The sequence below is a fragment of the Vicugna pacos genome, chromosome X, assembly GCF_048564905.1.
Source record: "Vicugna pacos chromosome X, VicPac4, whole genome shotgun sequence".
Taxonomy (NCBI): domain Eukaryota; kingdom Metazoa; phylum Chordata; class Mammalia; order Artiodactyla; family Camelidae; genus Vicugna; species Vicugna pacos.
In genome coordinates, this window is record NC_133023.1 from 79,809,953 (window position 1) to 79,824,759 (window position 14,807).

Here is a 14,807-nt window from a genome sequence, read left to right on the forward strand (position 1 = left end):
AGCATTTAGAGGTCAGGGAGATGAGGAAGAAGCAGCAAAGAAGACAAGGAATGGCTAGGGAAGTCAGAAGAAAACATGAAGAATGGGGTCTCCTGGAAGCCAAGTGAAGAACTTTCCAGCAGGAAAAGAGGGGTCAGCTGGGTTAAATGCTGGTGTGGGTCAATGGGGATGAGGACTGAGCTTTACCTGACCTTGGGATCTGCCAACATGGAAGTCATCAGTGACCTTGATCAGAGCAATTTTGTGGAGTGATAGGGGAAAAGCCCGAGTGTGATGGGTTCATGAAAAGATAGAGATCTGGGTTACAATGCGCAGGCAGCTCTTTTAGGGAGTCCTACAGAGAAGGAGAAGAAACGAGGCTGTAGTTGGAGAAGAAGGTACAAGAGAGGGAATGGTTTTGAAGACGAAATAAACAATAGACTGTGAGGATGCTGATGGACCGACTCAGTCGAGCCAGAAAAATGAATGAGGCAGGAGAGAGGGAAGAATCAGTGGAGTGGCACCACCAGGTCTTGTCTAGAAAGGGTGTCATGCACAGTGAAGGGGTCAGCATTCCCTGGGAGCATCACTAGTCCATCTCTAGTCACAGGAGAGAAAAGAGCATGTGGCCACAGATGTGAGTAGATGCGGAGACACTGGTGGGAGTCTGTGGAAGCTCTCTTCAGAATGTTGCGGTTTTCTCAGCCAGATGATAAGCTAGGTCAGCAGCTGAGAATGAGGATGGTGGAGGGATGAGTCTTGGTGATCTGAAGAGAGAGAACAAAATGTGACGTGCAGGAGAGCAAGCCTGTGAATGGCCAAGTGCAATGCAATGCGGTTTCTGGGCCCCATTGAGGGCCCACTTGAGTGAGGGACCATGGACCTAAAGGGTGATGTTCAGCACAGTCGGATGTTTCTCCAGCCAAATTCAGCTACGTGGGGACAGGTGCTGATTAGGTGGAGAACTGGATTTCACCAGGTTGTGGTTTAGCCAGTAAGTACAACAAAGTAGGAGAGACGATGAGGGTTGAAAGTGTATTCCAGGGACCGAATATTAACCACCCTGTAATTGAAGCTGGATAAGATGAAGGATTCTGCTGGCAGTGCCGTGAAGGAGATAACACAAGCAGTATTCCTGTTTTACATTTGATGCCACTGATACAGAGCTTTTAGGTGAAAGGCCATATATCTTGTTCAAGTCAAACTTAACAGCAGACATTGAGGTTAGAAGCTAGATCTCCTAACTTCATTTAGTTCGCTCACCACCCAGGATATTAGACTTTCTCTTCCTTAGAGAACAATTCATTTCCCCTAGCAGGGTGTTTCATCTTGAGTTGCCAAATCATCACTCGCCCATGTCTTTTGTGCTGTAGAGGCATTCTAGTAATCCTGACTAAGAAATAATTCCATTTTCCCGTTGACATAGATGATGAAAGAGGAATGGCACTTTACACAGAAAGCTGGAAAGAGTCTGCTACACTAATTGCTGTCTTCAGATACATCCTGCACTTCTGCCCCTACCCATTCACTCTCTTGACAGGACTGTCTTCATTTCCCAATTATTGTCCTCTCCTTCTGAAAATATACTCATCCTTCACACCACACCGACCCCCAATACTCTGTTTTTTGTGCAACCTTTCTGAATGGTTCTACTTCCTAATCTCTTCTTTTCCCCCAAACTTGATGCAGTCTCACCCTTCTTTTGAATACCTTTAGCATTTTATTCTTGCTTCTCTGATGAGATTTACCATCTTCTACCTTATATATACCTGTGGACTCATTTCCCTGCCCCCACCATACTTATGAACCCATGTGTACCTGCACACGTGCATATAAAGGATTGAGAGCAGCTGTTACTTATTTTTGTTCTAAATGCTCAAAACTTACACATAGTAGGTGTTCAAATCTTTTTTTGAAACAAATTTGTCAATAGACTAAGTGTAACCCTGGAAAATCTTTGACGAGGAAGGATTTTTAGATGACAGGCAAAAGTGGGCAGAGGCTGGCTGGGGACTTGAAAAAGCACCAGACTTGGGGACAGGCCTTGGTTACAATCTGCACTGTCACTCATTCACTGCTCTTTGAGATGAAGGATCAGACAATACCAGTGGCTCAAATATTCAGCTGAAATGGAGATTCCAGGGAGTCCCTTCATGGACTGTCACAGCCTCCCCCACCAAAGCAACTCTGCTTTTGGCTTTTATCTGTACTTGTGTTTTCATGCCCATATAAGGTTTTATTCAGATGAATGACCCATGCCCTTCTCAGCACCATCAGAGAGAATTAGAGAAGCCTCTGGACTGGATCTCTCTTTACCTGAATATTCTTAGAGTCTTGCATACTCTGTGTGTGTGCACCTCTGTAGTATGAGGAATCAGAGGATGTTTCCCTACCTACAAGGCTTAAGGCAAATATGTATAAAAGATTAAGTGTATATAACAACATGAATGTCCAAAAAACATACAGTGCAGTTTAAATCCAACTAGATGATAAGCCCTTCAAAAGCTGTCTTCTACTTACTTTTATATATCTTCAGACCCCATTCTGACAATGTCTCAAGCGAAGGTGAGGTGGTACTCCACCCTTGGGACATTTTTTCAATGTGAAGACTTTTGTTTGTCTTCTAGTATGGTCCCTGAGAATTTACGTATTGAAATAAATATTATTTTATTTTGAATTAGTTTCCTTTTGGTATTTCTTTATATTAGCAGTAAGGAATTATTTCCAAAACTGTGTGTGTAGGTAGAATGTCATCTGTGATTGTCCTTTAAGGTTTACAGAAGAGCATTATAAGGTATTTGTTATAAGAAAGAGATGTTGGGTTTGATAGGGTTGAGAACTACTGGTCTGTGCTCTATACTTAGGTGCTTAGAGGTTTAAAAATGATGGTATAATCAAGGATCAGCATGAGTGGTAGACATTGCAAGTGATGTGGGAAATTAGAAAAAGGAAAGATTGTTGTGGATTTGGATAGTCATGAAACGTATGATGGAGGAGAGGATTGTTAGAGGGGATCTTGCATATTGCGGATTAGGTACTATGATGAAAACTGACATACGTTATCTTGAAAAAAATGAATGACAAAATTTGTTAGAGCGAGAAAGCAATTTCTAGGTATAATAAATCATAAAATTTAAAGTCGGAAGGACTCCAGGAAATCACCTAGGTCAGAAATTCTTAGTTTAGGGGTGGAACACCTTTGGTGTTCAGGGATGGGTTCCAGGGAGCTCACAAATCCCCTGAATGTGTGTGTACCATTTTACATAGCTATCTGAGGGGAGCTGGGTTCATAGTTCTCATTGGATTTGCAAAGGGGCCCATCAGCTCTAGGAAGTTAAGGGCTACTGATCTAGTCAGATCTTAAGCTCAGACAGATGGTTTTGCTTAAGGTTACATAGCCAGTTAGTGACAGAGATAGGGTCTGAAACCCAGGTCTTTTCATATGTGATTTCTTACTCATTTCACCACACTCAATGGAAGGACATGAACAAAAACCAGAGGCGGGATTAAGCTACCATTTCACAGTCAGTGTAAAAACAAACAACTATCTTGGGGTCAGTAGTCTGTCAATTTCCACAAGAGTTGCAGAAGGTTGGATTCCAATTTGTCTCCTCAAAGTGAACTAGTAATTTAATTTTTATAGTTGAAATATACTGCCACTCAACAAAATACCTTTTGCAGCTGAAGGCAGGCTCCCTAAGAGAGGTTATTAGCCTTGAGGCTGTTTCTGCAGCTCCTTTCCGATTGGCACTGCTTTTCTGACTCGTGGTGGCCTCCAGTTTCCTTCCAAATCAAATCAAAATGACTCTGACTGATTTGTCAGATCCTGTGCTGCCATAGCCCATTCAGCCAGTGAGTGCTCTGTGCCCCAGTCAGGCAAGTGTCCTTACTACTGACACTCTCTACTCTCTCAAAGTCTTCTCATTCCTACCTCTATATCTTTCTTCATGTGGTTCCCTAGCCTGGAATGACCTCCATTCTTTCTCCTTTGTTTCCAGATCCCTGGCATAAGGTCCAGCTTAGGTCTAATCTCCACAAAGCCTCCCCTAGTTACTGTTGACCATTTTGCACTTGCTCAGAACTCATACCACATTTCTTGCTTGCACTGCACACCACAGCACTTATGTATTTCCGCAGGCTTTTCACCAGGAAGGCTTCAGTGGTCACCTTGGGAGTGGGGTTCCAGAAGTCCAGGGTGGGACTCTGGGCACCCGCCAGTCCCTGCTCCAGCCAGAGCAATTCTACTTTAGGGTTTATATATGGCAGGTCTACACAAGTGTTTATTTGAAGAAATGGTTTAGCTGCTCCTCTCTCCTGCAAAAAAGTTTGAAAAACACTGGATCTACCTTGTGTGCTGATGGCCTCTCAAGTGTTAACTCATAATGGGCAAGGGCCAAGACTTACACTACTTGGGACTTAGTACTACTCCTCCCAGGCAACTAGTGCAATTTTGAGCACAAAGTGGACACATAGGAAATGATTTTCTGATTGTGTTGCTCCAATTTGGGGGATAGTGAATAACATTACTGGGGAATTTACCTTAATGAAGAGCTCACAATAATATTTCTGGGTTGATCTTTGAGAAATAAACCTAAATTGGTGGAATTTTTTTCCTCTTTTGGATACAAAACCAAATCCTATTTAAAGCTGTCTGGTTTACATACACATATTTAAGAGAAACCTCATAATTGGCATTCTCTACTCTCCCAAAGTTTAGGCAAACTTAAATATCATATGCATGCACTCATATAAGCATTATAGTGTTACTTGACTGACTTCTAGAACAATGTGCAGATTACCAGTATACTTAAAAACCTACAAAAATTAAATTCAGGAGTTTATGTCAATAATAATTTAAATGGAAAATGCCAGTCTTTCAAACCAGTTATTTCCGCTTTCTTGTATCAAATCAATTATATAAACTAATAAAAACCTGAGTATTTAAATCAATGGTGCTATCAACTTGTTAATACTCTCTTGTTTTGTTTTTGTTTTGTTTTTTTTTTCCTGCTCTCTGCCTGGTTCATTGTCTTCACCTGCAGGTGTACTTTATTGTCGGCTTCCAAAGATTACTAACTCTTATCTTTATCATTAAAATTGAACTGCCTTGACTATTCTGCTACTCTTACTGCTGCTTCCATTATTGCCTTCTTCAGCAAAATCAGGCTTTCCGAAGCCAAAGAATAACAAGAAATAAAACACCATTTTAGAAGCCTTGCCACTATGAAACTTAAGCAGAATGTGCTCACCATTATTTTGCTGCCTATCCACTTGTTAATAACAATATACAGTGCCCTTATATTTGTTCCATGGTATTTTCTTACCAATGCCAAGAAGAAAAACGCTATGGCAAAGAGAATAAAAGCTAAGCCCACTTCAGACAAACCTGGAAGTCCATACCGCTCTGTCACTCACTTCGACTCGCTAGCTGTCATAGACATCCCTGGAGCAGACACCCTGGATAAATTATTCGATCATGCCGTAGCCAAGTTTGGGAAGAAGGACAGCCTTGGGACCAGGGAAATCCTAAGTGAAGAAAATGAAATGCAGCCAAATGGAAAGGTTTTTAAGAAGGTAAAGCATTTTTGTACTTTCTATTTTTTTTAAAAGGGGAAGGTACATTTTACTTTATGATGAATCAAGTGCATTTAAAACAGGCTGACATTCCATTACAATGCTGTATAAGTAATTCTCAGAAGATGCTCAGAGCTTCCATGTCTTCATTTCAGGGCATTTTTAGAGTTCTACACTTCGAATAGTATTTTAATGGCTTGTTTGAATACATATACTAACGTTACAGAATGTCTCACTTTAACAGTTAATTCTTGGAAATTATAAATGGATGAGCTATCTTGATGTGAACCGCAGAGTGAATAACTTTGGTAGTGGACTCACTGCATTGGGACTAAAACCAAAGAGCACTATTGCCATTTTCTGCGAGACCAGGGCTGAATGGATGATTGCAGCACAGACCTGCTTTAAGAACAACTTTCCTCGTAAGTGTTTTTGGAGGGGGAGAGAGCAGGTTTTGCTTATGTGTGAAATTGTCCTGACATCCTCTTGTTTTCAAAGCAAGTGTTCTTTAGCTGTTTTTCTGCATAAATTATGTCCACAAAACAGGATGTAATATAGTTAAAAGATATCTGATAGCTCCTGTTAAAGACAGTAACTTCTAAGAGCTAATATGGGAATTGCTAGCTTAATGGATAGACTTTAGAATTTTACTTTTCAATTGGAAATGAATTATACCTGAAATATTTGGGGCTTAGAGGTAGTTTTTAAGGAATGACACACAAAATTATGATTAAAACAAACAAAATCATTGCTTAGGATGATTCTAGTTCATAGCTTCACCTCAAGATCTCTTATTTGACTTATTCCATTTTACATGTGAAATAAACACATAACAACTTGAACTGGCATTAGATATGTTGGACAGAAGGTAAGATTGGGTTTATTTCTAATTTGTAAGCATTTGTTTTGGGCATTGTGCAAGAAATTATTTTTAAAAATTAAATGCCCAGAACAATGCCTGACCACATACCAAGCTATCAATTATGTGCTGAATGAAATAGAGCGCTGTAGGCCTAGTGTAGGAATCAAGAGTTTGCATTTCAAACAAACAAACATGGATAATATGAAAATGATCCCCAATAGACCCATTCATCCGACTTCTATAATCTACAGCTTAGGAGAAGTGGCCCTTCTTAACCATGTTCCTGGTTTGGTTACCAGCCTAGAGCTGAATTTCCAAGTCTGATCTAAATTTAGCAGATGTCCTTTGATTCTGACTGATCCTGGTGTCAGGGCATGTTTTCTTTGTCTGGTAGCTCCTAAAGAGTCGATCTCCTTGGCCCCTCCAGTTAAGGCTTGGAGGTCAGCAATCAGCTCTGACATTGGATCCACTGAAAGAGCTTCCTGGAAAGACTGAAGGACTGAGAACATGACTCATGGCTGATCTTCTGACTTGAGATCCTCAAAATTTGAGGATTCTCAAGGACTTATCCATTCTTTGGTGCTATGACCAATGAAAGTGTGTGTCACAGGAGAGCCCTAGCTGGGCTAGCTCTGACATGAATTAGGGGTTCAGCTGGAACCTACTGGCCTTCAGAATCTTAATTGACTGATTTTTGACCAGTTGTAGCACTTCCAGTATTTCTGGGTTTCTTTATGTTTAGAAAGTTAGCATCCTGAGAATTTTTAAGGAAAATTTGGAAGTTTGAGGCAAGGTTGAAGGATAATGGGTGACTGTGAGACCAAATTAGATTATAAAATGTCTTTGCATCTGTGAGTGTATCCATCATTAAAGGTTGACTTAAATAATATATCTAATAAATATTTATCATTTAACTTTTGTGTTTATTTTTTTATATGTAGTTGTGACTTTGTATGCCACACTTGGCAAAGAAGCTGTAGTTCATGGATTAAATGAATCTGAGGCTACCTATCTGATTACTAGTGTTGAACTTCTGGAAAGTAAACTTAAGGTAAATATGAAATTTTCTTTTAATTCATAGTAGTGTTTGACAGCATAGGAAAGTGTTCAGTACTTGAGTTTACTGCAGGCTCATATTTAATAATTGAATTTTCTTTCTGCTCAATAGACTGCATTGTTAGATATCACCTGTGTTAAACATATCATTTATGTGGACAATAAGCCTGTCAATAAAGCAGAATACCCTGAAGGATTTGAGATTCACAGCATGCAATCAGTAGAAGAGTTGGGATCCAAGCCAGAAAACTGTAAGTAAAGCAGTTAAAACAAATTTATTAATCCATTCAAGGCTTGTTACTCCAGTAGGTTAGGAAAAGAGGTAATGCAAGTAAAAACTGTAAAGTTCTCTGATTAAAAAAAAAGTTTTGTGTAACTCAATAAAAAATAACATTTAAAGTCTTAAAAAAACTATCAAGACCATATATGATTGAGGTTTTCTCTCCCTTTCTCCTCAAAAAGGTAACCGCTGTTTGAAAATGTACTAAATAGTTGAGAGGCAGTTAATAGTTCAGACTTCTGGCAGTTGCTGCCAAACTTTTCTTTTTCACAAAAACCTGCTATAACCTTCTAATCTGGACCTCACATAAGGAAAAGATCTGAGGCCTTCCATTCAGTAAACTTTCTTTTTTTTTTTAAATGCATAATGCTATTGATTTTAATCCTGTTAGTCATGGCTGCACAGCTGTTTGCCATGACAATACTTGAATTTGTTCTACCATTGATGTCATAGCTGGTATTTCATTTAAAACAAGTTAAATGTGTCTTTTAGCAAAATGTCAGTTTGTCATCAGGATAGAGGGTTGAGAAAATGAAATACTCCATTTAGATGTTTTTATTTCTCATGTTTAATGAGAAGATCGCAATACTCTAATAGATGAGGAACCTAAGTCTTTCGTAACAGGCAGTAAGTTTATGCCTGCCCTTTGCCATGGAGAAAGCTATTATCTTTATTGTACTGAACAGCGACAGCGAGCATGCTTGCCCTTTGCCAGAGACACTTTCTCTGTCTTCCAAGGCTGTTCACTGTGCAAGCATCCTTGGGAAGATAGTCCAGAACAAAGTCAGTGGCTCTGATCACAAGATGTGCAGAAACTCAAGAGACCCATGGAGAACTGTCTCTCCACACCAGGTTGACCCTGCAAGATTGGGGTAAACTTGGCTGGGAAGTCCTGATCTTTAGGGATCTGTTGCCAATACTGCTGATTCACCAAAAGATTCGCCAAACTATGGGGTATATTTATCCTCATAATTTTGTGTGAGCAATAGCATGATAGACCACATATCCCATCTAGTTCCACTCATCTCTCTGGTTAATAAGACACATTTTTTGTGATACTATACCTGAGTAGACAGTTGTTACGATGATGGCAAGAAGTGAAGTATCACATTGTATACTTAGCCTGAGAAGAGCATAACATATTTACTGCTGCTGCTTCCATTAGTCATCAGAAGAAGGGTGCAGTTCCTTTGTGCTTGTTTTATAAAGTACAACGGTAGCTATCTTTAAGGAGCATTAGCATTATCCAATTTAAGTATAACTTTATCTTTGGTTATTTCAGTGGTAAATCACACTGTTTGAAATTGTTATTTTAACTTGTATATAAAAATGTAATTCATTTTTCAAACTGATTTTTTTAAGTTTACTTCATAGAGCAGGTTTAGTTTCACAGCAAAAGTGAGGGGAAGGTATAGAGATTTCCCATATACCTCCTGCCCCTACAATGCACAGCCTCCCCTGTTACCAACTTTCCCCATCAGAGTGGTCTGTTTGTTACAATTGATGACTCTACATTGACTTGTCATTATCATTGCAAACCCATAGTTTACATTAGGGATCCCTCTTGGTGTTGTACATCCTGTGGGTCTGGACAAACGTATAATGGCATATATTATGGTTATAGTATCATACAGAATGTAAACTGATTTTTTTTAAAATCCAATAACCTTATTAAACTTTTTACTTAATTCTGATAACATAGTTGTGGATTCTTGGCATTTTGGTGTGTTCTGGGAAGGAAAAGACGTTGCTAGGTTAGCATGATACTCTATCTTGAAAGTGAAGGCCCCAATGTGCTGTTTAAAACTTAGCATGTTAGAATTTTAGAGTTGATGTCACCTTAAAGGTCAAATGAAAAACAACAACAACAACAAAGGAACACAAGGAAGCTTAGGGAGTTGATAGGTATGTCTATTCCCCTGATTGTGGTAGTGGTATCACGGATGTTTGTCTATGGTCAATCATCAAATTGTACACATTAATATATTAAGTTCTTTATATATCAATTATACCTCAGTAAAGCTATTTTTTTAAAAAAAAGTAAGAACAATTTAGATACACATTATCTCTTGTAAGTAGCAAAGCAGCACTGTTGTTCATCCAACCCAGATTAGATAAATTAACAGCTAGAAGCAAATTTATGTCACATTAAAATTTAAAATATTGATGTATACAGGGTTTGTTTAGAGTGTGCATGTAGGCACTTAATAAATGGGAAATTGCAATTTTACCCAACTTTTTGTTTAGTATTGTAGAATGACAAAAAATGTCTGTCTTGTAATAGTAATTCTCTTTATGAATAGGCTGGAAGGCACTTTCAGGGAACATTGACAGTTTTTCTAATGCTTTTTCCCTGTGACTATTCTAACTATATTTATTGAAATGTAATTTGTTACCTGTTTAAACTACAAATTTTAAGCTTGTATGTTATGTCTTTTTAAGTTTAGTTTTCCAGCAGTTCACTTTTATTGTATTTTACAAATGCATCCATCCATAAATTATTAGAGGGAAAAAGGTCCTCTTTGAAAAGCATAACTCTAGCACATAGGTTGACAAATTACAGCCTGCATCTATTTGTCTAAATAAAGGTGGATTGGAACACAGCCACATGTGTTTGTTTAACAGCTGTCTATGGTTCCTTTCACTCTACAACAGCAGAGATGGGTAGTTTTGGCAGAGACCATATGGCCCTTAAAGTCTCAAATATTTTACTATCTGGTCCTTTGCAAAAGAAAGCCTGCTGATCCTTGCTTAAGATGGCTGACTCTAATCTGTTGGGAAGACCTCTTTATTTCCCTCCCCCAATCATTCAGTAGGCAGATACAGCACTGGGGCTCAGGACCCTTAAGATGATTCCGCGTTCCTACCTGAGGACAGAGGGCTAGAAGAAATGAAGTTTGGTACTGTTTAGATATTACCTTTGGTAGGGAACGAAGGGCATGTAAACCCCTCCATACAGTCTCTGTCTCTTGGTGTCCTAAAGTTCCTGTCTGATTTGGATGATAAGTATGATCTGACCCTGATAGGGGAACAAGCTCTAAATCTGGAAGACCCAAATGAACCCCCAAGCCAGACACACATAGCAAGTATTCTAACTATAGGTGTGGGGGGGATGGTATGTATGTCTGTAGCAGAGAAACGATCTTCTATAATTTTTATCTAAATGCACTTCCAATACAAAAAATGATTTACTGCATAAATTTCAAGAAGCAACAATCAAAAGCGTAGAAAAGATAGGTTTGGTTTGCTGTCCTTTGGATTTTACTTGGTACTTGGAATCTAATCTTAAAAATAATATGTTAAACGTATCAGGACTGTATGTGAGTGTCAACCTGTGGAGCTTTTTATACATCCCGGACATACAGAATCAGAATTTTCAGGACTAGGGTCCAAAGATAATATTTTGTTTAAGTTCACAGGTGATTCTTATGCTCACTAGTGGTCAAAAACCATAATCTAGTCCAATCGTCCCATTTTAGAGATGAGAGAACTGAGACCTGAGAAAGTAACACACAATACTCTATCTTTTTGATTCTCAAAAGTCCTAGAAATCTTTCCACAACACTGTCCTGTGAACAATACTGTGGAGAGGAATGAGTAGACAGGGATTAGGCTAAACATCCAGAAAATGGGCCAAATTAAGTTTAGGTTCTCATTGAAGGTAACCAGAATTTGATAACCATTTTTGTGTTGATTATCAATCGAGAGTATTTGTTGTAAATAGTTTCTGATTACGCCAAACTCTAAACAAACTTATCTTCCTTTAGCAATTTAACTTTTAAACTAAGGAAAATGTGCTTTTTCATTCATTTAGTGAGCATTCCTCCAAATAGACCCACTCCTTCGGACATGGCTATCGTCATGTATACCAGTGGTTCTACTGGCCGACCTAAGGGGGTGATGATGCATCATAGCAATTTGATAGCTGGAATGACAGGCCAATGTGAGAGGATTCCTGGACTGGGGTAAGAGAGAATTAGTCAACTTTCTTCTTAGAAATCAGAGCTCATGTTTAGCATTCTCTAAACTCAATCTGTATTAAAATGATGAGGTTATTGACGTTTCTAATATGCAGTGTCTTTTTAAGAATGGCTAAAATGTTTTTCTCATTTTGTTTTAGACCAAAGGACACATACATTGGCTACCTGCCTTTGGCTCATGTACTAGAATTGACAGCAGAGATATCTTGCTTCACCTATGGCTGTAGGATTGGATATTCTTCTCCACTTACACTCTCTGACCAGGTGACAAGCTTTTCAGTATAATGGCATGATCATACTAAGTCACAGTGTTTGACTGAGAACATACTACTAAAACATGAGATATTTTAATTCAGCTGAAACTTTCACCTTGACTTCAAAAATAGTTCCCGTGAACACTATGCAGCTATAGTAAATAACCTTGTAGACTTGTTAGCATTGCTTTATCTACTTATTTTTGAATTATTTTGAGACTAATAATTACTTTCGTCTTATTTTTCTCTATTAGGTTTTATATTTTGGAGAGCTGGGATAAAGAATATAAATACATTGAGCCTTTTTGACATATTATCCATGAACAGTGGTGGGTTCTGGGGGAGATGCAGTGGTTGGACTTTGGCCCATTTTGGCTCTGAGTTTTCTCTAGAGCTGTGCTATCCAATACAGTAGCTACTAGCCCTGCATTGAGATACAGATTAATTAAAATTAGATTAGAAAAATTTAATTTCTCAGTTGTTCTAGCCACGTTTCAAGTTCTCAATAGTTTCGTGTGACTAGTGGCTGCCATATTGGACAGCGCAGACATTTCCATCATCGTGGAAAGTTCTGTTGGACAGCACTACAGCATGTCCAAAGGCAGCCTTCAGCTTTCTACCCTGAGTCACGGTTCTCCCTTTCTCCCTGTTGTTCATAGCGGGAAGCCCAACAATGGGTCAGGCTAACTCATGTATTTTAACCTCATTTGAAATCACACATTGAGCACCTGCTGTCCACAGTTCTGTTTAATTTCTTCTTTGAAATAGTTGATATAGAAAAGCTTCAATCAGACATTGGTGGAAAAAAGAGCTTCTATGGGAGCTGTGGGGTTCAGGATGTTGAAGGATAGACTGAGTATAGGTAGGAATGACTTGGCTTTCTGTGTGGCTTCTGCTACTTCCATCACTGGAAGCCCAGCTGTTAATTTTTCAGAACTCCAGGCAGTGTTGCCTTTTAATTGGGAGTCCCAATGGAGCATGCGTTTGCTAAGAAGATGTGCCCTTGGTGCTCACAGTTAGAAATTATAATACTTTTTATTTTTTGGTAGAAATACCATTTTTGGAAAAGATTGGTAAGTTATATAATATTAAGGCAAAAAATTTAAATAAATTGTGGGGAGATTAAGAGTCCAACCATCATTTTTTACTTGTTTTGTTTTTTGGATATATAACTTAAAGTGCATAAATTATAAGTGTACTGCTTGATTAAATGTAATAGGCACATACATACAGACCTCTGGATCATCAACCTCTAGATCAAGAACAAAAAGAACATTTTTAGCAACTCAGAATGTTCCTCCTAGTTATTAGACCCCCACCTCCGAGGATAATCCAACCACTTTTTAAGGGGCTTTTCTAGGAGAAAATGTTCTGTGTTCTTAGCAACTACCTACTTTGTACTTTAAGGAACACAACCTCTTTAAAAGATGGAGAGCTGCTGTGTTTAACCATACCACTCAGCTAAAAGTTCACATTTAAAACCCACTAGAATAGTAATGGAGAGAGTATGTAAACTATCAAGTAAGCTAGTAAACAGGACTTAATTCAGCAAGGTCAAAATAGATCTATGAGTAAGACTGGGGTTTGCATTGTAAAACAAAAGTTTTACAAAAACCTGTGATTATGTTTTGATGCATTGTAGTGGGTTTCTCTTATGTTCAGAGATATTTTCCAATGAGATCAAGCACGTTCAGGGTGGCATGGCCGTAGACAGGGAGACATTTTCAAAATGTGAAAAATATTTCCATAAGCTTTGAGTAAGACTTTTTTTTCCTGTTGGGAAAAGTCAGAAGCCGGAGACTAGCAATCCTTGTTTTCACTGCTTTTCTGAAAACAATAGCCTCAGTGTGGTGAAGGGGGGCAGCTGGAGTCTGTTGCTGGTCTGACTTCATTCTTGCTGTCTCTTAGGCCAAGCAGTACATTAGAGGCTTGTTAAGAAAATGTCAGGGGCATTCACACCTACCTTGTTAATGAACTTTATAATAAAATGTCTCAGTCTGACTAGGAATCTAAAACCCAGGAACCTCCCTCAGGTAGGAAATCAGAAAAAGGTGAGAGAACAGGCAGACTGTATTAGAAGCCGGCAGATGGTAGTTATATTGTCATAACTAGGGTTACTGTGATTATAAGGCAGGAGCACTGATAGCATTAATAAGACTAATTTACAAAAGCAAGGAAGGGCTCCTTGTGGCCACTGCTACCCTGGAACCATTCCCTATAGCAGAAACTGGTCAGCGGCATGTGGAGGGCAGCTCTGTCTTGAAGGACACCAGAGCCTGCCTTTCTCTCTACAGAGCAGCCCCTATGTGTGTCGTATGCATGTGCCCATGCTTGCGCCTACATAAAACACAAGGAGTTTTTATTTCCTGTATCCATCTTAAAGAAGAGTAGGATCAAAGCAGTTAGGTTCTACCAGCAGAACCTTCTATATGGCAAAGCTGGTGATACTGGTGGATCACACTGCTTCTTAAGAGCTGAGTTTGTTCTTGCCCGTGTTAACCATGGCTATCACGTGATAACATCTAAACTTACAGACTAATGAACTGCATTATAGCAGATTCTGATTTTTACCTACCTTTTTCAGTGGGTGACTTTATCAGTTTTTCTACCTACTCATCTGATATTTGAAATCCCAAATAGTATTTATGTGTATAAGAAAGAAAAAGAAAGAAGAAATATACACACATTTACGTATATATGTGCATATCCCCAGAAAATCACTGGCAATGTCTTCAGTATTCTATGAACCAAAATGTTATCAAATTAGTATTCCCATATGATATTAATTGATGTTCATAGTGATGACTTTGAGTTGTGGCTTT

The 14,807-nt window shown here is 38.8% G+C and overlaps 1 protein-coding gene across 5 annotated transcripts in view; it reads left to right on the forward strand.

The window, feature by feature from the left end:
* The window catches only part of ACSL4 (acyl-CoA synthetase long chain family member 4), a 71,193-nt gene that overhangs the window by 32,344 nt on the left and 24,042 nt on the right, over positions 1-14,807 (forward strand). For 2 of the 5 annotated variants that reach the window (XM_006215193.3, XM_072955798.1), the window contains 6 exons: positions 5,314-5,553; positions 5,798-5,975; positions 7,357-7,466; positions 7,584-7,722; positions 11,566-11,716; positions 11,872-11,995. In XM_006215193.3, coding sequence (XP_006215255.1) covers positions 5,326-5,553; positions 5,798-5,975; positions 7,357-7,466; positions 7,584-7,722; positions 11,566-11,716; positions 11,872-11,995 — 930 coding nt within the window. In that variant the 5' untranslated portion in view covers positions 5,314-5,325. Of the gene's footprint in view, positions 1-5,021; positions 5,554-5,797; positions 5,976-7,356; positions 7,467-7,583; positions 7,723-11,565; positions 11,717-11,871; positions 11,996-14,807 lie in introns of all 5 variants that reach the window. The other 3 variants (XM_015248654.3, XM_072955799.1, XM_015248652.3) reach the window with 2 other exon arrangements.